This window comes from Crotalus tigris, unplaced genomic scaffold (assembly GCF_016545835.1).
Source record: "Crotalus tigris isolate CLP2741 ecotype Arizona unplaced genomic scaffold, ASM1654583v1 scf7180000017582.600645, whole genome shotgun sequence".
NCBI classification, from domain to species: Eukaryota; Metazoa; Chordata; class Lepidosauria; order Squamata; family Viperidae; genus Crotalus; species Crotalus tigris.
In genome coordinates this window covers 391031-418539 of record NW_024096492.1, presented here as the reverse complement: position 1 = coordinate 418539, position 27509 = coordinate 391031, and the positions used below count along the sequence as shown (strand labels likewise).

The window sequence follows — 27509 nt, the reverse complement described above, 5'->3', positions numbered from 1 at the left end:
TTTTTGTGTTCTTTCATTTAGTGAGCTTGTAAAACATAATAAAATTAAAGTAATAGTACAAACAGTTGACTGGTTGCCCAGAAAGTGATGTAAAATTGTATTATTAAGTGAACAAGGCTACAGTTATAAAGAAATTAGAAGAAAAATTGGTGGAAACTTAACCAAAGGTGGCATTTCTACTGTACACTTTTCCCAAAAGGTTTCCACAATTTTGGTCACTACTGTAATGACAGGTAGTCCTTGACTTAACTACCAGTCATTCAGCAACCATTCAAATTATGACTCCCCCCACCCCCAAGATATATCTCGGCAGCCAGCCTGTATTTACAGCCATTTGCTGTGCCCTGTGATCAGATGACCACAATTTACAACTTTCTTCCAGAAATCAGTGTTTACATCCAGTTTCAGGAAACAATATGCCTGGCATTTGTTTAATGACCATAGCAGAAGCAACTTGTGGCATAAGTTTGGTTTAAACTTTACCACCTAAAGGAATACGAGTCTTATTGGTTACTTTCAATAGTAACAACTATTACTTTCCAATAGTTGTAATATCTCTGTTTTTACCTCTGTGAAATGTTTTGTTTAACAAGTTCAGATGGAGCCAATGAAGGACATCTTTTTATATGGGGACATACCATGTTGTCTACTATATGTTCAAGTGAATGTGTTAGAATCGTCACAAGAACATCTATGACCTCACAGTTTAAATTCTGAAAGAGAGTTGGAACATATACCTGAGAAATAGCATGGTTAGCAGCACCACAACTTTTGAACAAACCTGGAGCTATTAAGAAATGTATGAGAACCAACTCTTTGTAATAGTAACAAGCGTTTTAAGGATGTAAAACTGAAGGTAAGACAAACTTAAGTTTGTACAGCTTTGGATGGAGTGTCAAGTTAATTGTGCTACAAGCTTAGAAATAGAAACATTAACTTGTGTTCATTTTTTCCATATATTCAGGCCATTTCAACAGTCTTTTCACCTCTTCATCAACCATAGTCGCAACATGTCTCTGACACATGGGCATGATGAGATATGGTAGACATGGAATGGACACAAGGCAGATAAGATCCACAAGGATGTCTTACAGCAGACAATACTTTATCATTCCCAATACCTTAAAAACAGCAGCAAAGGAAGCACTTCTCCATCTGGCCCAAATGATTTTGGTGAAATTAAGAAAGGGGAAGGGGAAAAAATGGCCAGGTAGAGGCACATATGGAATGACGGTGGCCCCTGTTCAACCAATTCCTGAATTCATAATATTTCATTTTTTACAACCACAAACAGATAGATCTCAACATTCTAGTAAAGGATGGAATAAACATACATAAGCAGGAATTATGCCCACAACTAGTATAGTACTAGTATAGTACTAGTTGTGGCATAATTATAGTACACATAATCATAGCCCTATTAGATTACTGAAGTACCAGAACTACCTGGGAGAACTGATAGTAAGTGCAAGTAACTGATAGTAAGTGCAACTCTCCTGGGGAGAGAAGTTGCTTTATTCTGAAGAAGCTTCTCAGGAGAAATGTGTAAAAACTACAATAGAATAGTCACTGAAAAAGATCAAGTCATTGCATAAACCTACTATCTGAATTTTCATTACATAATCTATTAAGTCAAATCTGATTGTAAACTTTTGTAGTCTATTGTTTGGCAGATAGTTGCTAAGTAATACCAGCAGCAATCTCCTATGAGCAGTTTACAACACACACACCCATTCTAAATATCAAATTTTTGTGGGTTGTTTCCCCCATAAGCTTTGATCCCCATATGGAGATTTTATGCACCTGACCATTTGTAAGAGCAAAATTCTGTTTCTACTTTGCAGAAACAAGCCACAAAAGAACAGGTCATTCTTGAATCATGGACTACTGATACCTTCAAGCAAAACCAATGTAGAATAACCTAATAAGCTCTTCTGTGCTCCAATTAGCAAACCCTGAGAAATGCAACCAAATGCAAACCTTTCTTTAAGGTCTGAAAATGGAAACAGACGTAATTCCAGAAATGGTAGTAGAAGCCATACAAGTAGCTGGCAATGTAGATCAGGTTCCAGAGGTAGCTTTGGAAGAAGCAAAAGCTGAGGCAGAAGATCATTCTGGACAGACCCAAACCTATCTCCTTTACATTGGAAACTTAAACCCCAAGTATTCCAGTGAAGATCTTTGCAGCATGTTGAAGGACATCCTCAGCATGGCAAGTGTCACCCTCCAAAGATACGATATTGAAGTGATCAAGAAACGTAAGCAGGCCTATGCTTTTGTTCAGGTGGCCACAGAAATCAGCCTGGAGCAGGTTCTCAAACAACTGCTGCTTGCTTCAGAGGCAGAACACAGCCACTCCAAAGAGCTTGTGCAGAAGGGGAAAAATCTTGTTGTGGGACAAGGCAAAAAGGCTGCATCTGCTACCAAAAATAGCAAAGAGGTAAGGTGGCAGAAAACTAACTCCTCCGATACACTAGGAATTGCACACTCAGGGGAAAAAGCTGGAAAGAGGTTATATGCTAAAGTCTTGAGAATATACAAGAGCTTCTATGCAACACTGAGAAGAAATCAAGAATCACACAAGCTGCACTAGCTAGAGCAGCGGTTCTCAACCTGTGGGTCGCGACCCCATTTGGGGTCGAACGACCATTTCACGGGGGTCGCCAAACAACGCAGTTCGCCATTTTTTCCCCCTTTTCCTTAGCTGTGCTACTCCCTTTTATTCTATTGGCTTTTGAAAGCCAATAGAATAGACTCTCTTGAATAGAGTCTAATTCTATTGGCTTTCAAAAGCCAATAGGAATTGTCCAGGCTGTCTCTGCCCTGCTGAGCCCGCCAAAAGCCCCAGTCTGCAAACGGTGCTGCAAGTTGTCTGCAGTGAAGGCGAGCTGTCTGGAAGTTTCCACCCCTCCCTGCTGAGCAACTACTAAAAATGTAAGTAAAAGAGGGCCAGGGGTGGAAGGTGGGAGGCCGGCAGGCACAGGAAGGGTTGCTGGCGTGCGTGGGGCCCGGCGGGTGCCTTACTTCCCTTGGGCTGGGCCAGCTGATGGCCTAGCTGGTGGTCACCCTGCGCCATCGCTGCCCCTTGCCAGCTACGCTTCGGCCGGCGCAGGGGGCGGCACCACGCGTGTGCAGCGCTCCCGGGCAGGGAAAGTCCTCGACTTACGACAGGATGGGTAGTCCTCGACTTACAACCGGTTGGGTAGTCCTCGACTTACGACCGGTTGAGGTCGCGGCATTAAAAAGGTTGAGAACCACTGAGCTAGAGCATTCTTGTATTTAAAATATCTGTACAAACTTCCATTTAAAATCAACAATGAAAGGTATTTAATATCAGGTTGCATTCTTTTTATATATATATATTTTAACCACACTTTAATATCCTAACATCAGGTGCTTTATGCAACAGTTCTTGCTACTGCTATATGACCTTACCATCTCAAGAAGAGATTTTCTGTAAACCCTTATCACATTTTCAAAAGCCTTTTAGAAATCCATTTGCTCCCCATATTTCATTCCCTGTGAACTTTCTTGGTCTTGTGGTGACCCCTTCCTGCAGAAACCCCAGCAATAAAGGAATGACCCTGGGACTGCTTCTCTAGTGAAGAAGGAAAGTCCACTGGTGAACAGCTGCTTAGTTCTCAATATCCTCCCCTTAACCAAGCAAACTAGGAGAAACATACACACACACATGTGCAGGAAGCAAGGTGCATGAAATGTATGCATTTTGCTTTTTTCCTCTCCTTTGCAAGGAAATAAATAAAATAAATATTTTCCTTGCACCAGAATAGCAAGGAGTAACTTGGCTATTCTAATAAGAGATTTATTCCTTGCCACACAAAGCCCTAAATCTTTTCTCTCAGCAAGATGATAGCACCAAATCTAATTCACCATGACATAACAGAGGCCACCTTCATGTATTACAAAATATTTCTAGCACATCTAGATTTTTCTCCACATTCCTTTAAAATAGTATTAAAACAGAAGAGTCTAATTGTGTATCCACAATGCTCTAAAATAAGCATGTCGCAGTAAATCTAGACATTGTTTTGAGCCAATACTGTGAACTATCAACTAGAATATCTATATGCAGACAGCACATTATGTAACCATTGTTTTTTGTTAAAATCCCAAAATGATTTGGGATTTAGCATGTTGTCTGGACCCAGCTAACTTCTCTCGGTCTAACACAATTCTGTATTTCCTTAAACAAGGTTTAATTTGCAGCAGACAGGGTAAACTCAGCTTTTAAGTGTTACTTCAAATGGATTTAACACAGAACAGACTTGTTCTTGGGAGACGTTTGTTCCATTTGGCTAAGTAACTCCCAAGTTATTGCAATAAGCTTCAAAACACTTTGATGCCAACAGACAATAAGAAATTTAGGCAAATATGGTCATGATTATAATTTCAAACTGACTGATTTTATATAGGCCTCACCCTCAGTGTGGTACATCAATAACTATCTAAATGTATTGGATTGCCATAATTGCTAAACCATACAGCTCTAGGGAACTTACAGTTTTGGAGGGGGGAAACACCTATTAGCCACAAAGCTTGGGGAAATATATCCATAGCATACTAGGATAAAAGGCCAATTACAATTCTTCCACAGAGATCCAAAGTATCCTATGTGTTATACATATTAACAATTGGCTGTTCTAAATTTTCAAAGGAGACAAACTCAGTACTCTTCCCTAGTTTCAGAGTTTTCAGCAATGATAGCTATTCAGTGTCTATGGAGATTCTCAGTCATCCAGTCATGGTTGTCCTAAAGGTGCTTTTTCAAAAGGCAACTGGACATTGTTTTTCCTTGAAAATGTTTCACTTCTCATCCAAGAAGCTTCTTCAGTTCATGAAGAAAAAACAAAGTTCAGTTGTCTTTTGTAAAAGCACCTTTGGGTCAGCCATTCAGCTTTTAAAATTCAAAAACCATCAGAGCCACTGCTTAAGCTCGTCCCCATTTTAACACCAATGTTTGTATATAAAGCAGAACAGGAAATATTGGATCTATACAGGTATGTAATTTTTATCACAATTACTCAACCAAAACAGGAACCTACATTCTTGCAAAGGCACAAGTCCTTTTATTGGTGACATTTGATTATACGCTTGAATTTTACTCATCATGCCTACAGAGTGATTCCATGGGAAGCAGATCAGATGTTCTTCTAGGAGGACCATCAGGACTTGAGAGAAGGAAGCAACTGCCCAATGACAACAGAACTAATCCCATCAGAAAAAGCGTTCGTTACCCTTGGAGGCTGGTCGACTGGCCAGTGACATTTCTGAACAGCACCCGCTCAGACAGTGCCATTGTTCATAAGGAGATTGTTGGTAGAGAATGCCTATTCTATGGAGCTTTCATAGGGGAAGAGACACGGAATGTGGAATTCAAACAAGGAAGTGGTGAATACCTGACAACAACATTAAAGCATCATTTGCGGAAGTACATGTGTGCCTTTCTCAACAGTGAAGGGGGCAGTCTTTTTGTGGGGGTTGAGGACAATGGTTTGGTCCGCGGCGTCAAATGCGACCACAAAGAAGAAGACAGAATTCGCCTGCTCACAGATTCTCTTTTAAAAACCTTCAAGCCACAGGTTTTCCCAACAGCCTACACATTGAGTTTCATCCCAGTTATCAAAGCAGAAGGCACGGGCATCTTTCTGAAAGTCATCCGGCTGAGCGTTCATCCTCCCAAGCCACACGCAGAACCTCTCCTTTACGAAACAGATCAGGGGGAGGTGTACCTGAGGCGAGATGGCAGCATACAAGGACCCCTCCCTGGAAGCGCTATCCAAGAGTGGTGCCGGCAGGTAATATTCAGATTTTGCATATCTTATAAAAAGCACTTGGGGCCATACAAACAAAATTCTAGCGGTCTCACAAAGAAGTAAGTTTGAAAGTGCCGGTCTGATAGAGATGGCTTCTGGTTCTCCACCATACAAAATTAGGGTGATGGTGATGGTGGAAGAGGAGGATTGTATCAAAACTGATGCTTTTCCTCAGGAACAAATACTTTCTTCATTGAAAAGCAAGTTCAAAGGTCCCAAAGGCCACTTGGGAGAAAGCAAGTTTTACCTTGCTGCTACATCCTTTCAAATTAAAATTGTGGACAAAGGACAATTTAGTCATTGATCACTGTTGTCTAAGTCTTCTCTCTAGCAACCCAACAATGATCATTAAAATATCCAAGGCAATTTTGGCAATTTCTGCTGTGGTACTGTGCTTTTAAATAAAAGGAAACCTGCAGAATAAAGATTGTGTTCCAAAATAATTAAGACATTGCTCCTGCTAGGCTCACACCAGAACAAGGGCAAGTCAGACCATCTCTTTACCTTTTAGAGACTGTCTGGCTTTCCTTATGCCATCACTAGAATCCAGCTTACAAAACAAGGTGGTCACTGAGCCACCACTATTATTGGGAAAGGAATGACCATAACTTTGTAAATTTCCCAGAAATGGACACAGGAAATCAAGAAGCTGGAAGTGAAAATAGACGACTTGTTGAAGGAGAAAGAAAATCTACAACAGCAGGTACATTCACAGAATAACACGAAATGCTGCATCATCTTGTAACATTAAGCCATGTCACCCATCATCAGCTGGAAGACAGCTACATACCTGAGTAAAGAAAACGTGGCCCAGTTAAAAGTTTGGATCTACCTATGGTCATCTTGTACCAAGAGTATGGTGGCTATTATTAGGCTCTGCTTAGCCCCTTTCCAATACCTGTAGAGTATCCTATTGCAACCAATATTGGAGAAAGCAATTTTTTCCTCTTCTTTGTATGTGTGTGTTATCCGGTTGATGAAAGTGATGGAAATCCCACTCCTTTTGTACATGCACTGTTGTGCATCAATATATTTCATGCTATGGGTATTTAAAGGGGAAAAACCACATTGTTTGCAACTACATTAACAGGTCAATTTCCCCATCATCCCTCTTCTCTAACCTGCCCCGTCCTCTGCCTATTTTCACTCTGTGGATATTACTGCCGTGGATCATTCTCTCCTTAGAAACAAAAACAGGGAGTTACTGCTGGGATTTTAGGGATGTTCAAGCAGGTTAAAAGTCTAAACTTGGCTTATGACTAATATTCTTTAACAGTTATCCACCAGCATTTATATGGGTGGATGTTTAAGATTATAAAATAATAGCAACCTCTTTTCCATATGTTAATGAACAGCAGACAAGTTAATTCCTTGAGTAAACATTAGGCAATGGTCCTGGGAAGTTTTCAGTTGGTCCTTAGTGTGATTTGGGGACAGTGGAGTTGGGATGGTGCTGTTTCTCCTATCATTTTCTAGTATTCCAGGTATCTCAGCAATAATCAAGAGGGAGGGAGGGAGGAAAATGTAATTTCAAAAGAAATTCCACTTTTTAACTCAGAGAAATGGGGAGTACATGGGGAAAAAAAGAGTTTTCAAGTTATATAAACAGACAGAACAGACCAATTGTTTTCCCAATGTTTTAATGAACTGAAAAGGATCTGTACATCCAATATGTTTGCAGTAACAGTTTCACCTATCTTGCTGGAAACGCAGTTTATGTAATCTGCACTGGGAAAAGATCATAAACCATGTTTTTCTGCAGTCTCCACATCTGTAAGCTCATCCTTTCTCTCTTCTAAAACTGCATCTGTATGTCGTTGGACACATCCTTCCCCTTGTACAAACCGGTGCCTGGGACAGCCCATATGCCAACATGAGCTCTTTGTTCCAGATAGGGTGGTCTTTCTTCGAAAAATAAGACCCTCAGTGCTTCTTTCCAGTCCAAGGCAACGCTCTCAATGAGGTGCAAAAGGCTACTTCTGAAAAGCCACTTTCTCACACATGCGTCCCCCTTGATGCAAGGAATTGGATCAGTTCAGGAAGCTGAACTAAATAAAGCCATGCCCTCTCCAATGAATGTGTAAAATGGTAGGGGGGGAGGGGGGGAATTGACACACTCACATTTTTGAAACACCTTTGAATGTGGCCAGACTTGCTTAGCATCAGAGTACACTGTATCTCGTGAACAGGAAAATTATACTCTTGAGAAAAGTTAAGCAATGTTAGGTGTAGCACCAGTTTATTTTAGAATACTTTAGAAGATTATAATTGCCTGCTTTGTACAACTTTCCACTGAGATGCTAACCATATAATGTAGACCTCCGACAATGGAGATGAACCAAAATCCTGAACAAAGACTCTGCACAGCATCTTCTGTGAGCATTTAAAATGGCCTGTTAAACCTCCTTACATATCCAAAATGTCTCTTCCCTCCCTCAGCTTCTGTACTTCAGGTTTGTAAGCTCACAGTTGAGCACAAGTAGGCATCAATGCCAGTTTCTTGGAATAATTTCTTTAAAAAAATAAAATCAAACAAAAAAAATGATGTCTCCAAAAAATAAAAATAATTATAATAACATGATCTACAAAATCCCCGGGATGTATGATGTCCAATGAAGAATTTCCAAACACCTGGATGGTGGATAGGTTGGGATTGAGAGAGAGAAAAAGAGGAAGATCAGAAATATTTATATCAAATTTATGGGTATTTTAAAAATACTTAACCTGGTCATTTTGACTACCATCATCCCCTGCTCCCAAGAAATGTGATACAAGCAAACAGGGAAAGAAATAATGTTAAAAACCCAGAAAATGGAAAATAGATTTTACCAGCAGTTTACTCATGATTCACAGCAGTAAATTTCAGTTCTGTGATCTCAGAATCAGGGGAACTACTTCCACTTCTGTCACTATAGGTGTCCCTGTAAAATTCAGGCTGTTAGAAAAATAACAGGATTTCTCTTACATACATAATAAACTCTGTTCTTGGTCTACTGGTTCAGCTAGAATTTCTGGCTGCTGAGGCAAGAGAAATCGAGATAAAGAACATACTCTGATCTACTGCAAACACTGGAGATCTTAACATATATATATATATATATATATATATATATATATATATATATATATATATATATATATATATAAAGATAGATAGATAGATATAAATTTATATAGTGGGGACCCATTCTTGTTTTTTAACATAATGATCTGTTACAGGAGGACTCAGCATTAGATGGGCTACAAATGTCTTGAAAGCTTTTGCTGCTGGGCTAATTTCAAGCATAACTCAGAACCAATCTTTTTCTTTAAAAACGCAAATACATGAAAGCAAGAGAAATATTTATCTGATTAGATGCAGAAAATACTTGGAATTCACACATCAACATAAAAAGCAGAAAACTAAATTGTAAATTAGAATTCATATTTTGCAGAAAGCGCAAAGTCTTACATGATAATGTACATGTTCATGTGTGTATGGGGAGAGGGGGAGGGGGGGAAGGAGGGAGGGAGAGGGAGAGAGAGAGAGAGAGAGAGAGAGAGAGAGAGAGAGAGAGAGAGAGAGAGAGAGAGAGAGAGAGAGAGAGAGAGCGCACATATGGATACTGATAAAATTCAATGGTGCTCTTTTTACAGCCACAGCCACACTCCATGTACAGTATTAGCACTAGGAGCTTAGTAAAGCAGGGCAAACTAAAGGTAGTATTTGAGAAGTTTTCTTCCTCCTTTAACCTTTCTAACATAATTTGGCAAAGAAGCTGTTTCTGGTTTGTCATCTTTTGCCAAATTTACAGAACCAGAACTGACTTGGGGACAGGCAGAGATCAAAGTTTTTGCTTAATGGCAATGAGAAAAAAAGTAGAGGGATAATCAAACAACTGACCTTCCTTTAACCATGAACCAGAGCCCCAAATCTTCCCAAAAATATATCATCACTATACTATCATTGATGACCATCGAAAAAGCCTAATTTATCTTTCACACAGAATCAAAACAGAAGCACGGTCAGAGCATAGAGGCCCTTATACTGTACTTTCCCCCACAATGCATTATTAATATTTTAGTCCAGGTGCAAGATACATCATGAAGGCTACGGTGCCAAATGGATGTAAACCTGAGCTCACACAGTCCCAAATCTCTAAGTCACTTCAAGTATTAAGGTACACGGCAGGCTGGACTTACCTAGGGGAGAGTCTGCAACCTTTCTGGAGATAATGCGAGAGTTTTCCTGCAGAAGCCAGGAGGAGGCCGAAGTAAGGAGGAGAAGGTTTTATGGGTCTGGATAGGAATTCTGGGTGATACTGAACCCCCACAAAAAAAGGATGCTCTGGAGGAGAAAGTAAGGCATGCTTTATTAGCTTAATTGCCACAACTATTCATAAGGCTACATGAGTATCCTATAAAAAGCTACAGGTGCATAGACATGGAAGAGAATATTTGTACTCAGGGTTGAACTGGGGGAACCTTGGTGCTCTCTGAGCTTGGTTGTTTTTGTTTTGCAGATGTTTTATTACCAAACTAGGTAAATCACTGATGTTATCTAGTTTGGTAATGAAATATCTGCAAGAAAACCAAGCTCAGAAAGCACCAAGGACCTCTCGTTAGCCATCACTGATATTTGTTTTTCAAAGAACCGATGTAGCAATTCTCACTTTTTTTCTATCCAAGGAAGATCACTCCCACAAATCTTAAAACTTTTCCTCAATTAACAATAGCAACCTTCTGGTGACAGATCAATGCTCACCTTCCAACTCAACCACTTCCATTCGCTCTCCTTCCACATCCTGGCCCACAAATTTCATACCTTTCTCTTCAAATGAGTTTTTCAGTTCTGGATTTACCTATGAACAGACAATTACATCAGGTGATTTTTTTTTTTAAACTGTGGACTTTGGAGAAAAAGGGTCCTCCCCCCACCTGTCTCTATTACAAGTAGCCATACCTCAAATCTGTGCCTGTGCCTTTCTTCCAAGTAGTCACCATCTCCATACAGTTTTCCTATGGGTGGAGAAAATATATGGCCATTTGCTTATTTGAAATTAGCATACTTGTTAACACCCTACCTTCCCCTTGCCCTTTCCTGGGATGATGTTGATTTTTGTCCTCTTATAGAAAACTTTATCAGAAAGCAGTTCCTGTGCTCCCCAACTTGCCACCAAAGAAAGAATCCATGAGCAATGTATCATAGGGCAAAATGTTTTGAACCAAGATGCCTCAAATAAACTAGTTTACAGAATGCATCCAAAATCTGGGACCCATGACTCCCATAGAATTGAAATTTGACCAAGTTTATAAAACATTTTGCGACCTAAACATTATCATCAATCATGTTATGACATAATACCCAATGTCATAAAACTTTTCCTGTAGTCAACTGATGTTTGACTGTGCTACACAGTTCAACATGGACTCCTTTCAAGATAGACAGATCTCTGAATATTTCCCTGAATTTTACAGAACTTTTCAAGTGCACTAGAAGCTCTGTAAGGAAGTATCTCTGAAACAATGACACAAGAAGTCATGGGGGGTCTAGTACAGGGGTGCTTGACCTTGGCAACTTTAAGACTTATGGACTTCCACTTCCAGAAGAGGAATTCTAGGAGTGGAAGTCCACAAGTCTTAAAGTTGCCAAGGTTGGAGACCCCTGGTCTAGTAAATATCTAAGTTTATAATACAAAGTTTGAGATATTTTTTTTTCTTTATAGAGCTACTACCAATGTCATCATGTTGTCCCAAATGTTTTAGGAAAGTGGGATGGCCATTAGCTATAATTTCCAGTACTTTAAGGCAGCCTGGGTATTTGTATAATTAAAATACAATCAGGAAAGGAAAGGGAAAACAAAACAAAACAAAACAAAACAAAAGGAAGGCCAAGAAAAGCATACTCATGACTGAGTTCTTGGTTTGGAAGATGGTTCTCCTCTTGCCCAGCCTCATGGTCCCACCCATCTGACCTGGATTGTGTTCCGGCATGTCAATTACCTGAGAAGTTAAAGAGTATGATGTGATGGAGAAGAAGTTAAGGCAACTAAGAATATTAAGCAAGGATGTAGGGAAAACAAAATTTGTAAGCTGGGTTTAGTAGCACCTACAAACAAAACTGATAGTTTCTGGCATTGGTAATTCATCAGAAGGGCTTAGCCCCCCATTCTGACTGCTAATACAGTATTTTTTTTTATGTCTAGCATGGGTTTTAGAATATATTCACGGAGCTCATAATGTGTAAAATATGTGTATGCAATATACATACATATACAAACATGCAAAAGTTTACTTTTACAGTATCTGAAGCACTCTTGAATAGAAAGTCAAGTAAAAACGTAAGAACACTCATTCTTTTTGGTCAAATTGAGAGATTCACTGGCTCCAAATTAAATAAAATAAAATGTGGACTTTCATATCTACAAAACAAATGGCAGAACAACTCATTGAGAAACATCTACCTTCAAATATCAGACAACATTTTAACAGAAGTTCATTAGTCATAGCACTATGGAGAAGTCTAATTTATTCTCATCATGATTCATTCTAATTAGACCATTTTTTATATTTCCTTTCAAAATAATTGTTGTGAGCAGGAAGGGAGGGAGGGAGGGAAGAAATGTTCTGGTATACATGAAAAGAAACCACAATGGATTAAAAAGTATCATCACACTCACCACTGGATATGTAGTTTTGGGGTCAAATTCTGTAGAGTTGGCATCTGTGGATGACAGGCTTTGATCACAGAACGCCAAGGATCTTAAGAAAAAAATCTGCATTTCCAGTAGAAAGCAGCTTTTCCATTAATTAGCATTAATGACAATGTAACCCAAGACTTGAAGCAAATGCTCCAACATAACATGGTCAATGTAATCCTATCCAAATCATTAACATACCATGTTGTATATTTTAATAATCCACTACTTAAGTTGAATGTTGTAAATAGCTGCTTTCTTATTAAGATCTCTACACTTAGGCTAGTAAATAAAGCAATAAAAACATGGAGATTTATATTTTGTATTGCGAACAATTTAGAGAACTGAAAGCTCATTCCTTTATAAACTCTTGTAAAAACTGGGTAAAGTGAAATAGATACAATTATTTTACGAGTATAAAAAGCTTTATTGAGATTTAAATGTTCCCAGTATATTGCTACCCTACAGCAATTATATTGCAAGTAATTTTAAGGATTAGCATTCTTAGGCCTAAATGTTTATTTTCCTACATCTTTACCTTGCCAGCCAAGGACATTTCGGGCAAATTCCACAACGGCCAACTGCATTCCCAAACAGACTCCTGCAGAAAACAGAGCAAAGAGATATATTAAAAAATATGCATTAGTATTCTCAAATACCCAACAGAATTCCCATTATCCTCCTCTATTAGACGCTACATAAGCAGCTGAAGATCAGGTACAGGAGGACCACGGGGATAATTTATGGCCTTACAATTATGCATCAGTCTGGCCACACATAATTTTAAAGACATCAGGTACAGGTTTCTTGGGATAATACTGGACAATATTTCTTTAACTTATCATTTCAGGCAAGCTGGTACAGAAAGGACCATTTCAATTCTGGTTCACGTTCAAAGCAATTAGTTGAATTGTATTTATCTAATCGACTGACTGATTGGATTAATTTTAGAGGTCACCAAACAGTTTATGCTGTAATAAAGAACTACAGGAAAAAGTTCATATGTGGGCAGAAGAAACAAACATCCACACAGAGAAGAAAATTCAATGGACTCAACAACCAAGTCTTTAAAGACTTTGGGAACATCACAAGAGTGGGTCACATGAATCTCTGCAGAGCTGCTGTTCCAGAGGGTATGTGCCATGACAGAGAAGACATCTTTCTTAGTTCTCAAGAGATGGTTTTGATTAATTGAAAGGATCTGGAGGGCACCCATAGTACAGGTCCTACTGGACAGGCAGAAACTGTTGCACACAAAGATCTCTCAAAGAACAGACCTTTGTAAACTACAAACAAAAAATAACATTCAAGCATATTTTCTCACCTAGGAAAGGTTTCTTCTGTTTTCTTGCCCAAGAAATGGCTTGAATTTTTCCTTCTGTGCCTCGAACACCAAAACCACCTGGAACCAAGACTCCACTAAACAAAAAGAAGGAAGTCTACTGGATAAACCTGAGCATTCACTTCACTTTTGCATTTTATTTATCCCAGTCCTCTGAAAACAAATTGGACTCACAAAACAAACTACTGTACATCACAATGCACTTTGCCTAGTTTGAACTAAGGACGCTTAGTGAAAAAATCCCAGTCATTTTGTTTATAAACCACAGCCCTAGTGCTTTATTTAACAACTTTAGTGGAAACAACCATGGTTTAGCCCAGTGTTAATCCAGCAAGAATTTCTCCATATTATTGTTTATTCAAACACGAAACAATAAAACGCAGAAACACTACTCAAAAATGGTGAGTTTTTGCAACATCAGTCACAAGCAAAAATGAAGAAGTTTCAGGCAAGCAAGGATTTACAGCTGAAATGTGACAGGTGCAGATCATAATAACACCCCTCTATTGAATATTGATTGTCCAGAGTTCAACCTCTAGCACCTCCAGGAAAGGCTGAGAAAACTACTTGAGCTTTAGAGAGCTCCTGCCACCCATATCAATAGCACTGGGATCCCATTTGTTCATTCTGTGGCAGAACCATATTGATCATCACCAAGAGGCAACCTACAGCATGTGGTTTGTGAATAACGAACTTCTATAATGTTATTTATAAACAAAAAAGTTAAAGGATTTTGCTATGTTTAGCCTAAGGAAGAGAAGGGAACTATCATAACATTCCAAAACATGATTGGATGTCACAAAGAAGAGGGTGTGGATTTATTATCCAGAGTATCAGAGGATAAGACAAGAACCAATGGATTGAATTTTAATTGTGAAATATGGAGGGATTTCCTGACTGACAGAGCTATGAAGCAGTGAAACAGCTTGCCCCCTGAAGCTGGGGGTGCTCTTTCACAGAAAGTCTTCAAGAAAAGACTTCCCTAAGCCCCTTCTCACCATAAGATTCTATTATTCTATACAGTGGGGCAAAAAAGTATTTAGTCAGCCACCAATTGTGCAAGTTCTCCCACTTAAAAAGATGAGAGAGGCCTGTAATTGTCATCATAGGTAGACCTCAACTATGAGAGACAAAATGAGAAAACAAATCCAGACAATCACATTGTCTGATTTGGAAAGAATTTATTTGCAAATTATGGTGGAAAATAAGTATGTGGTCACCTACAAACAAGCAAGATTTCTGGCTCTCACAGACCTGTAACTTCTTCTTTAAGAGGCTCCTCTGTCCTCCACTCATTACCTGTATTAATGGCACCTGTTTGAACTTGTTATCAGTATAAAAGACACCTGTCCACAACCTCAAACAGTCACACTCCAAACTCCACTATGGTGAAGACCAAAGAGCTGTCGAAGGACACCAGAAACAAAATTGTAGACCTGCACTAGGCTGGGAAGACTGAATCTGCAATAGGCAAGCAGCTTAGTGTGAAGAAATCAACTGTGGGAGCAATAATTAGAAAATGGAAGACATACAAGACCACTGATAATTTCCCTCGATCTGGGGCTCCACGCAAGATCTCACCCCGTGGGGTCAACATGATCACAAGAACAGTGAGCAAAAATCCCAGAACCACATGGGGGGACCTAGTGAATGACCTGCAGAGAGCTGGGACCAACATAACAAAGGCAACCATCAGTAACACACTACGCCGCCAGGGACTCAGATCCTGCAGTGCCAGACGTGTCCCCCTGCTTAAGCCAGTACATGTCCGGGCCCGTCTGAAGTTTGCTAGAGAGCATTTGGTAGAAACACAACTTGTCGTGTTTGGAGGAGAGAGAATGCTGAGTTGCATCCAAAGAACACCATACCTACTGTGAAGCATGGGGGTGGCAACATCATGCTTTGGGGCTGTTTCTCTGCAAAGGGACCAGGATGACTGATCCGTGTACAGGAAAGAATGAATGGGGCCATGTATCGTGAGATTTTGAGTGCAAACCTCCTTCCATCAGCAAGGGCATTGAAGATGAAATGTGGCTGGGTCTTTCAGCATGATAATGATCCCAAACACACCGCCCGGGCAACGAAGGAGTGGCTTCGTAAGAAGCATTTCAAGGTCCTGGAGTGGCCTAGCCAGTCTCCAGATCTCAACCCCATAGAAAACCTTTGGAGGGAGTTGAAAGTCCGTGTTGCCCAGCGACAGCCCCAAAACATCACTGCTCTAGAGGAGATCTGCATGGGCCAACATACCAGCAACAGTGTGTGCCAACCTTGTGAAGACTTACAGAAAACGTTTGACCTCTGTCATTGCCAACAAAGGATATATAACAAAGTATTGAGATGAACTTTTGATATTGACCACATACTTATTTTCCACCATAATTTGCAAATAAATTCTTTCCAAATCAGACAATGTGATTGTCTGGATTTGTTTTCTCATTTTGTCTCTCATAGTTGAGGTCTACCTATGATGACAATTACAGGCCTCTCTCATCTTTTTAAGTGGGAGAACTTGCACAATTGGTGGCTGACTAAATACTTTTTTGCCCCACTGTATGTCACCCTAATTCTATACAACTCCAAAGAATTTAAAAGCATGTGGAATTAGTACAAGGCCATCAACATAATCTTGTTTCTGATGTACTTCATCCTGTCGCTCAGTAACAGAAAATGAGGCCTGGTGCCTAACTCATAAAAGGAAGCTCAACAGGTCTGGCCTAATAAAAGCGAAGTTATTGCTGAGAGAAGTACAAAAACCCTTCAATAAAACTAGCAAGAAACATTTTCTCATCATAGAGAAGACAATGAATGCCTTACTCAGCACTGCAAAGCTTCTGCCAGGCTTCATGGTATCTAACTGGTTCTTCTTGCAGTGTAACCGGTTCCAAATTAGCAGAATCAATATACTGGGAAAAAAGAGGAAGATTGTTTAATTTTAGAGCTTGAATGTCAATGTTTGTTGAACATTGCCTTGATGTACTATATTACTTGATAAAATATTGACCAAATGATTTTCACTCCTACTCTTTGTTTTTTAAAACAACTTCTGTTCCAAATTATAGACGTTGAAGGCTTTTTCATCTTAAAATAGTTTAATAATCAACAAAACACATAGCTGTAAGCTGATGATAAAAAAAGATTATTTTAATGATCAAATCACCACAATGCCCTCAAAGCAATCAAAATTCTTAGAGCTTTCAGCCTTCTTTTGAGGGATTGCAGAAATTCCCTACATCATTTTTTATTTAACTTTTTGCTCTCAGAAACCCTTCCCACTTTTAAAAATTATGAAGGACCACAAAAGAGCATTTGTTTGTGTGGGTTACATTGATCAATATTTACTGTATTAAAATTAACACATTCATAGAATATTTATCAAACCATATAAAAATATTGAACATATTAACATAAATATTTTCATAAACTATTTTAACAAATAAAAAATAATAATAAGACTGACATTGTTTTATATTTCTGTGAATATCTTCAATATCTGGCAAATAGTTCTTATTTTGTGCACCCAAGAGGATCTTGGGGACCCTCAGGAGTCCTGAAACCACACTTTAAGAAACAGTGGTGTACAGTATGTCTTTTGATTCATGTTCCCCATTTTGTTTATATAGCTATGGAAATGTGTGGTAGCCAACTAAGAGACTGAAGCACTATCAACATCCCAAATATTTTCCTATACATTATGACCAATGCTTGCATTGTTGTTATCACATTATTAAGCTCTTCTAACATTGCTGTAATATATGAGGTGGGCTAGTTTTTGTTGTTGTTGGTAAACATAGTAGAAGTTGTGCCAGAAGTAGCATTACCAGTATCAACTCAGGGCAGACACCCATATAGATTTTAAGTCTCAAACTAAACCAAGCAAGAAAGATATAATTTTTTAGTCAATGGAAACAGCATACCTTTATCTCAAGTTTGTGATTGATTGCTAGAGCAGAATGTTCCAAGGCTTTAATGACAGAGGCATATGAATCTGAAAACTTTGTATATTTGCCAACCAGGGCAATAGAACAGGTCTCCAATAAGCGATCGTATCTGTGTAAAAAACCAAAACCACGTATTTAATAAGTGAATATAAAAAGTATGGAATGAAAAAGTAAATATAATATTATCATCTCAAAAGAAACAGAGAAACAAAAACCAGCTGGGTGACCGACTCTCAGTCCTAGGAAGAAGGCCAGAGTAACCATTTCTGAAACTGCTGCCTAGAAAATGACAGACTTGTCTACATGGTTGCCAGGACTCAATTCCAACTCAAAGCACCATCACCATCCCATTAAAATCCACAAGCCCAGCCCACACAGTCAGTAAATTGGATAAAATGCAAATTATTAAACATTGCTAAATTTATTATTAAATTTATATGCCCATCTCTGTCCAAAGCAAGCAGATTGTAACATGTACTATGCTTGGATGCAGAGGTGGCTTTATTAAAGACATCTTACAAATTAAAACATAGTTCAGCCAGAGCCAAGCTAAACAAATTGTATCTTCAAATCAGGAGATATACTAGTTCAGCATGTATCTCCAAAAGATCCTATTATTAAAAAAAAAAAAAAAAAAAAGCAACAATAGCATTTATATACCATTTCACAGTGCTTTATAGCCCTCTCTAAGCAGTTTACAGAGTCAACACATTGCCCCCAACAATCTGGGTCCTCATTTTATCGAACACAGAAGGATGGAAGGCTGAGTCAATCTTGAGCCAGTTAGGATTGAAGGAATTGAACTCCAGGCAGTAAGCAAAGTTAGCCTGCAATACCACATTCTAACCACTGCACCACCACAGCTCCACTACAATGGAGGATTCCAAGTCATATGCTTTTCATCTGTGGTCTGAAGTGGTGCAATCTACACTATGGGAATCTAAATTTTGGTGCTGTATGGTTCATTGTTGTGGGAGTTCAATGATTGCCTTAGCTGGTTGTGGTAACCAGACCATCATTGCAAGCAATAATATACTTTCTTTGAACATATCAAACTACACAAATGTGTTTTCTTGTCTTAGGTTTAGGGCTTACTGTGTTGAGTGAAACTAGCCAGAATTACTGTTTGCCCAGAGAAACTCACCTGTCTGCCATCTCCTTCCACTTCATCAGCATTCTCTGGGGCTGCTTTTCAATGGGAAGGTTGAGCCTGTGTCGAAAATAATCCACCACTCCTTGCTCCTCTAGCAACAGAGGAACCCGATAGATGGAAGAGACGTCATGGACACAGATTACCTGTTGGAGCAAAGCAAATTATCTGGTTAAGCAAATATTACTAAGATCTTAGAACCACATCCCGCAAGACACATAATGATGCAAGTCCCAGCTAATTTGAAAAAAGGGGACTTGCATACATAAAATCTGTTGCACAGAATTCTCTGATTTGACCTAGATGCAGGTCTCCCGAGCTTTGATGAAAAGGAAAGATAGACAACCATCAACCTACAGGCAAAACTTCAACACCTGTTTTACAAATCATCACCACCATGATTTGGTAATAAATGATTGAAAATGCATCCTCTGCGTTTCTTTTTTTTTTTCCTAGACAATTAACAAGTTACATATGAGTTCATAACTTAGATCTGTTCTGTGTATGCAGAAACAGTTACTATGTTAAGCTGGAGCAACTTTACCTGTTCTGGTTCTACATGACAAAACATGGAAATTTTCTCTTTCACTGAGGTATCTAGAGGTGTGGAACATCTGCACACAATCTAGGAAAGAAAATAGTGAAACCTTCAAAAATTTGCCCAAGGTTTAAATCTAGCCTTCAAACAGAATTTGGTTAGCTCACCAAAGAACAATTAACCACATTATACTTTCTCAGCTTCTTTGAACAGACTATTATCTCTATCACAGCAATTTATTTTATACTTCTCTCAAATTGCTGAAAAATATCTTCTCATCATAAGCCTGACAGCAGTTTGAAATCCAGTCAGTACTTTTTATATACGTCTTAGAAAAACTTACTAGATCTGGTGATAGACCCAGGCCTCGAAGTTCACGAACACTATTCTGGGTAGGTTTTGTCTTCTGCTCCCCTGTAGAACTTGGCTAATAAACCCAGGCCAAGAAATATAAACAAGAAGACAATGTGTCAAATTAAAATCAGATTTATTTTCCAACCTCTTTGAAAACCCTCAGGTCATTCCTGCAATCTGTTTATTCATCTGTTTGTCTAGCTTCATATGATTGAAGCAGAACAAGCAAGATGTTATAAACACTCTCCCAACCCTTAGATCAGGGGTTTTCAAACCTGGCCCTTTTATGACTTGTGGACTTCAATTCCCAGAATTCCTCAGCCAGGCATGCCTGGCTGAGGAATTCTGGGAGTTGAAGTCCACAAGTCATAAAAGGACCAAGTTTAAAGACCCCTGCCTTAGATATCCTAACCCAAAGCCTTAGAAAGAGCCACCCAGGTTTTTTAGGGCCAACACTATAAAGAATTGCCTTATGGAATCTTACCTGGGGAACTAGACTGACGTGAATATTACAGAAGTTTTCTCGCTTGACTTTGAATTGAAATTGGCGGAATGCCTCAATGAAAGGCATGCTTTCAATGTCTCCCACCGTTCCTCCGAGCTAAAATACAGACATCTAAAATTAAACATAACACTCTTTTCTTAAGTCATAAATCCTGCCCCCCAATCCCCCTTTACCATATTCTGATTTAATACTAACTTTTAGCCAAATCTTTTCCCCTTCATCTACTTTTCTTAACTATCCTTCCATTATCAATTTTGTTTTGGATATTTTTAATATCCATTTTTGCATATTAATTTTCTTGTGCTGATTAATGATTGCAATAAAGAACAGTAATGGTTTCATATCTTTAGCAATACCCAGGTGGTAATCATCAACCAATACATTACAGCAGTGGTGGTGAACCTATGGCATCCGTGCCAGAGGCAGCATTCAGAGCCCACTGTGTGGGCACATGTGCCGTTGCCCCAGCCCGGCTCCCCCCCACAGCCCCCTCACCATCAGCCCTCCCGGAGGAGAGTTGCCCCCGAGCGTGGCTCACGTGGAGCAGAGCAGCTAAGGACATGGCAGCCAGGCAGTGGGGACAAGACTCCGCCCTCACGCCGTCGTGTGCAGTTGATGCTGCGGGGCGTGGGTGAAGGCATGGCCACCATGGTGCTGCTGGGCCGTCTGGGCCATCTGTGTGGAGGTAGTGAGAGGCCCTGCAGGCGAGCGGGGCCAGAACGGGGTGGGTGGGCAGGGGTAGTTTTTGGGTACTCAGTCTCTAAAAGGTTCACCATCACTGCATTACAGTGAGTATATTGTGTCTGAAATCCTGGCAAGGGACATAGAAGGCCATGGACACCAACCTCAATCACACAAACTTGGGGCTCCATGCCATCTTCATCTACTGGGATTCGTGCTTGTCTCATTACCCACTCCTGGATGGCATCAGTAATGTGGGGCACAACTGTAAAATAATAATAATAAAAAAGATACCGTTTCAATAATTTCTCGTTACATACTTGATTCCAATTAGAATAATCTCATGTTAACATTGAATATTCATTTCTTGCTGAATTTCTGGTGATTTGATTTTATTAATTCAATCGGATGCTATCCAACTCCAACCAATTTGGCCATTTTATTTTATCCAATAAGGTTCCTGGATACCTTATTATTCCTGTTGGCTAGTGTGACTGCATTCTCATGAACGTGTTCCTGAGTGAAAATCCTTCTCTCTCCATTGTTCTGTCTTATAACAACATGTAAATGCAACTAAAATAGTATTAAGAGTTCCAGGGATGTCAGCAGGGCAAGGTCAAAAAAGTCAAGATGGCAACCTTAACAATGCAATTGAAACTCCATGCACATAAAAAACTATGAAGCTTTGATCACAAGGGCTGATATTTTAATGTTTTGACTATTCCCTAAAGACATCCTTGAATTGCTCTAACAATTATTTTCTTCTTTATTTATTTATATTATTGGAAAGAATTTTTTTTAATAATGTTTTCAATTGCATTTCAAAGTGCCCAAATTTCTCATCTCAGTTTATAAAAATAACCAGAGAGAGACAGTAGCTACAGTACATAAACTACTAGTCATAGACTTTATGCTTGAAATTACACAAAGTCTCCAGCCAAAGGAGAATGAATCCATGTTTAATATATTACCTTGCACAGTTTTACCCAAGTAGTCTCCCTTCCTTTCCTTGTTGATGACATATTGGTATATTTTCCCTGTGGTCAGATTATTGTCTTTTGTGAGTCGGATATCAAGAAACCGTTCATAGTTACCCAGATCCAAATCCACTTCTCCTCCATCATCCAACACAAACACTTCACCTAAAACAAAATGACAACCACAGATAAGCTTTCTGTTGCCTTCTTCCATATATCTATGTATGGAGGAAAGCATCCTCCAAAACATCTTTCTGAAATCTAGCATATTCCCAACTGGTTAGCAGCAGTGATGGCAGCCAAACATCCTAGGATCTACTGTACAACTTTCTAAAGGAGCATCACATTTGCTTCCCACTGTAAACCAAACCCCAGCAAGGACTCTGCAGCCTGTCACTTTCATTGTCTGAATAGTCACAACAGTGGGCTTCTCACCAGTGGTGGGATTCAAATACTTGAACAACAGGCTCTCTGCAGGCCTGGGCCTCCGATGCCTAGAATGGACTTCCGGAAGTGACATCCACATGCTTCCTGTGGGCCATTCTAGGACTGGGAGGCCTCCTCCAGGCTTCCGAGGCCTAGAACAGACTTCCAGAAGTGACATACACACACTTCCTGTGGACCGTTCTAAACCTGCAAGGCCTCCTCCAGGCCTCTGAGGCCTAAAATGGCTTCCAGAAGCAACGTGGGTTCAGCCGATTCTCTGAACTCAACAGCATTTAGCTATCAGTTCTCCTGAACCAGTGCAAACTGGCTGAATCCCACCAACGCTTCTCACTTTTGGCATCTTTAAGATGAGTGGACTCCATCACACTGATGTCCATGTATATGGCTGCCCATTTTATAGGGATGACTAGGAGAGGAGCTGATGTTAAAGCAAATAAAAACAGTATAAAAACACGAGCAAACATAAATAATACAAAATAGCCCAATGGACAGATTGGACTCTCTGTACTGTCCTAAATAAAAAGTATCTTCAGTACTAGAATGCGGATATACTCAGTCCTTGCTGCTATAGTAAGAAGAACAGGTTTTAATCTAATCTTACCATGCTCATAAGGAGAGAAGGTGCCTGCATCAATGTTAATATAAGGGTCAATTTTAATGGAAGTGACGTGTAATCCACATGATTTGAGGATTGTCCCAACGCTGCTGGCAATGATTCCTTTTCCAATCCCAGAGATGACACCACCTGTTACCAAAATGTACTTCATTTGTTTCAAAGTCTAAAAAAAGGAAAAAAGTTAGAGTTCTTAAAATATCCCTACTGATTTGTTGTTTTTGGCTTTGATCAGGCTTGCTGATCAATATGTATCTCTTAACATAAAACAAGATTATATTTATTGTACATCGAGCAGATTTAAAACAATTCAATTTTAAATTGTTATTGATTTTGTCTGCCCATTTATTTTCCATATAAGATTACACTTTAATCTTGTTTTGCACTTGTCCTTGTTTTGCAAGCTACTTTATCCACATATGCAATACTATTTAATAAAATAAAGCACCATGTTCCCAGTTCATAAATAAGATATGAATGAAAACCAGAGTCACTTTCCATTTTTGCCTCTCCCCATAAACTAGGATATGACTTTTAAGGATTTAGCAACAAATGTACCTGCATGCTTCATGGTCTCTACAATACGTAACTTAGTACCAGGTTACTCAGTTTGGCAAAGGTCAGAACAACTAAAGACAGCAAACTGTTTTATTTACAAGCCTTCATTTTTTTTATGTGTTTCAACCTTGGCACACATCTTAAGGTTGCCAAGGTAGAAAAAAACAATGTTTTAAGGGTTTGTGAGACAGCAAACTGCATGTGTTCCCAGATCAATATGAGGCTAAAGAACATAGCAGCAATAAATATTTTGCATCAGATGAAAAATCGGAAATAAGAAAGCCTCAGTTATAGGTATATAAACTGCTTAGAGTCACTCAAGTGTCAAAGGTGATATAGAAACTGGATGGATGGTTGGGCAGACGGAGGGACGGACAGACAGACAAACAATATAGGGTTTTCTAGAGGTGTACATTAATGTTCTCAATGAAATCATGGAAAAAGCAATATAGGATACACAATTCTTCCATGCTGGTCATGCAAGAAGCTTCACATAAGGAAAATTCATATAAGCACAAGCAGCAGTGCAGCTGGAGAGGGACACACAAGCAGGGTTATTGAAGGACTGTTGCCAACCATAGCCAGGATGGGGAGAAAAATAAAAAAATAAAAAGAGAATATTTTTAGATCAGGAAGTGAAATGTATGAAGATTTAGTAAAACAATATAATTTAATAAACAGGAATACCGCCATGAAAAATCAAAGGGAGTGTAGAACACCTGCCCCAAAAGATGTTCCCCATATTTTAAAAGCTGGGATACACCCTCAGGCAGAGTTGATGACAAAGAATGTTATCACAGATAACGTGGTGAACCTGTGCCTTGAAACCTCTAGTATTTTCAGTCTGTTACTCCCTAACTTAACAGGGCTGCCAAAAAGTTACACAAGGCCAATACACCATGCAGAACACAGCTTCTTCTAGAGCAATAACCGTGCACATGTGCACTGTGAAGCATGGGATGGGCAGCATATGCTCCACTTTGGGTCATATGACCCAGAGAGAGAAGGAAGGCCTTAGAATGGAGTAGTGACAACAACCTGAGTCTGTGTTACTGCCTCCCATTGGGATGCATTGGAAAAAACAGAGGGCATGTTTTTCCCCCCCAAAGTCCCAGCTGAATCTGGCCCATTTTTAAAACTCAATCTTTTTTCTCCCAGTTTCTTCCTCCACACCAATTATGGTCCCATTCTGTGCTATTTTGAGAGAGTTATCCTCCATTTTTTGTAAGAATATTTTTTAAGAACAAGATGAAAGCTTTTGGACTGGGCTTTGTTGTTCTTGAACAAGTCCCCTACAAAAATTAGAAGAGAGCTATTTCATGTCATTGTAGAGCAGAACCCAGTGGCTTAGCAACCAGGAACCACAAAGGAATTTGGAAATAAGAGTTGAATATAAGATAGACCATCTCACTAGAAACCAAGGTTGCAATTAGAGACACATTTTGGGAGGAGGGGAGTGAATGAGAAGACCCAAGAGAAATACTGAGTATAATTAAATGCATTACATTCAATCAATGCTAATTTTCACATTGCTGATTTCATGGTGTTTCCCTCACCCATGTTTTTTTTTTTAAAAAAAAAATGATCTGAGGACCTCTGGGGGTCTCCAAGAAGACCCTTTCCTGTCTGCAAAATCAAAATACCCTTCATATGTTTTTAGAACACCCAATTAGTGTAGTGGTTAAGGCCCTGGGATAGAAATCTGAAGGCTGGGTGTTCCAGTCCTGCTTTAGGCATGAAGCCAACCAGGTGATCTTGAACCAGTACCTCTTTCTCAGCTCCAGGAAGGAGGCAATGGCAAACCCCTCCTGAAAATTTGCCATGAAAACTGCAGGGAACCACTCCAGGCATTTGCCAAGAGTCAACCATTTGACTTGACTGTATACATACACACATTTTTAAAAAAATTAACTTAAAAGAAGGAAGAAAGGAAGGAACGAAGGAAGGAAGGAACGAAGGGAATCTTGAGAGAGGGGAGTTTAAGAAACTCTGTCCTAAGCTAGCCAAGAGAAAGGAAAGATGGCAAATGAGTGTCTCTCAGAGGAGAGGAGATCTGACAGGATGCCCAGAACTGCACCCTGATGCTGTCTTTAATGCAACCCCGCATGTAGTACCTCCTGGAGTTTTTTTCAAGAGGCTGCTGACTCCAGGGCTGCTTTCCCACTACCAGTTCCCAAAAAAATCCGTTTCCCCACCTGCGGGTCATGTAGGGGACCGGACCCTTCGCCCAAAGGACGTCACCGGGGGGTGGCACAGCGCAAGTTCCCCCCAAAAAGAAACTGAGCTGATGAAACGCATCGTGAGAACCCAAGCAAAGGGCCCCAGCACCCCGCTCGTCTGCAGCCGCCCCCCCGTCCACGTGGCAGCGAAGGTCGCCCCAAAAAGATCGAGGAAACCCCCGAAAGGCAAGCGTCGCAGCCGCTTCCTCCCCCCAGGGTCGGACTCATCCCCGCGCAGGTCCAGCCGGGAATGATGGGCCTTGTAGTCTGAAGAGTAGGGAGAGGTGGGGAAAAGAGCCCCCTCCGTACCCATGCCAAGGACCAGCCCCGACGCCGCTGTTATTCCAGCACGGGGGCGGCAGAGCAACCGGTCTCTCCTCCTGCCCCAGCGTTTGACAGGCGCTGCCCAAGAGCCTCTCCGTCCTCCCGGGCCAGGCCCAGGAAGGCGCCCCGCCGCTCCCGGCTCCTCCCGAACTCCGCTCCCCTGATACTGACCCTCCACCGGGCCTGTCCACCGCGCGCGCGAGCGAGGAGCCCTCCCAAGGCTTTTTTAAAAAAAAAAGCCCGCCCGCGTCTGGGGAGAATCTTCCGAGGCCGGGAAGAAACCGGACTGCGAATGCATGGAGCCGGCGCGCGCGCGCTTAAAACGCAGGAGGAGCCAGAGGCGGGCAGGCGGGCGCGATAGAAAAGCATTTTTTTTAACCCTAGGTATATACGCCTGCGCTAACCTGGTCCCGCCTTCTTTCCAAAGTTCTTTTCTATAGGTCGGGAGTTCAGAAGGGGCGGGGGTGGGGGGCGTGTTTCCGGGAGACCGAGACTGCCAATAGAATGAATGAGCAAATCTGACAGGGAAAGATGGTGCGGTATACATTTAGCAACGTAAATCCTGCCAGCAGCGATTTTCTGTCGTCCGGAGTTTTTTTTGCAGCCCCGAGAGAATAGCATAGATTTATTTGCTTGCATGTATTCATTTGATGTCCAGTATAGTCCTGCCTTTTTATAGTGATGAGGACTCACCGTGTCCAAGGCAATTTAAACTCATTGTATCAGAAACTAAAGATAGCAATACAGTCTATGGAAGCGAAAGTTGGACTTTTATACAAGCACAGGGCTTTTTTTCTCATAGAACGCCCAGAACGGAGTTCCGGCACTTTTTTTGGATGGAACCTTGTAGGGTAGGCAAGGCGGGTTGTATGATGTATGTGAGTTCTGGCACCTTTTTTTTTTTTTTTTTTTTTTTTTTTTTTTTTTTACAAAAAAAGCACTACAAGCAGGATAGGAAGAGTATTGATGCCTTTGAACTTTAATGTTGGAGAAGACTCCTGAGGATATTGTGAACAGCCGAGAAAACTTATGGATCATGCAACAAATCAAATCACAGTTGTCACTGGAGGCAATAATGACTATTAAATTATCCTACTTCAGACACATTATGCAAAGACTTAGCTCCCTGGGAAAGACTCAAATGCTGGGAAAGCTGGAGGGAAAGAGAAGAAGAGGATGACAAGCAGTAAAATGGATGAATTCAGTTACAGTAGTGATGGGTGCATCCTTGGAAGAACTGAAGGACCATGTCAGGATCACCATGGAGAAAATCTATCTAAGTCAATGTTTCTCAACCTTGGCAACTTTAAAATGTGTGGACTTCAACTCCCAGAATCCCCCACCCTACGCAG

At 40.2% G+C, this 27509-nt stretch overlaps 2 protein-coding genes across 5 annotated transcripts; one reads left to right on the top strand and one right to left on the bottom strand.

Annotated features, from left to right (window-relative positions):
- The first annotated feature begins 641 nt into the window (after positions 1–641).
- On the top strand, positions 642–18994 carry SLFNL1 (schlafen like 1). Of its 2 annotated transcripts, XM_039360861.1 has the most exons (5): positions 642–856; positions 1845–2440; positions 5139–5816; positions 6460–6537; positions 18874–18994. In XM_039360861.1, the coding sequence occupies exons 2-5, from the start codon at positions 2000–2002 to the stop codon at positions 18877–18879; spliced, it is 1203 nt and encodes a 400-aa protein (XP_039216795.1). In that variant the 5' UTR covers positions 642–856; positions 1845–1999; the 3' UTR covers positions 18880–18994. The 2 variants fall into 2 exon arrangements, with proteins under 2 accessions (XP_039216795.1, XP_039216785.1); XM_039360851.1 differs by lacking the exon at positions 18874–18994 and having other exon boundaries at positions 6460–8357.
- Positions 8052–26500, bottom strand: CTPS1 (CTP synthase 1). 3 transcript variants are annotated; one of them, XM_039360833.1, is made up of 19 exons: positions 26329–26500; positions 23045–23222; positions 21991–22161; positions 21184–21284; positions 20318–20434; positions 19823–19906; positions 19486–19566; positions 18936–19087; positions 17768–17900; positions 16668–16756; positions 13836–13930; positions 13050–13112; positions 12494–12537; positions 11720–11816; positions 10777–10832; positions 10579–10675; positions 10017–10161; positions 8664–8755; positions 8052–8465 (listed from the first exon to the last, which is right to left on the bottom strand). In XM_039360833.1, exons 2-18 carry the CDS (start codon positions 23208–23210, stop codon positions 8671–8673), a joined length of 1776 nt encoding a protein of 591 aa, XP_039216767.1. In that variant the 5' UTR covers positions 23211–23222; positions 26329–26500; the 3' UTR covers positions 8052–8465; positions 8664–8670. The 3 variants fall into 3 exon arrangements, with proteins under 3 accessions (XP_039216767.1, XP_039216757.1, XP_039216774.1); XM_039360823.1 differs by lacking the exon at positions 26329–26500 and adding an exon at positions 26143–26297; XM_039360840.1 differs by lacking the exons at positions 23045–23222; positions 26329–26500 and having other exon boundaries at positions 20318–20449; positions 21991–22014.
- Positions 26501–27509: the final 1009 nt, after the last annotated feature.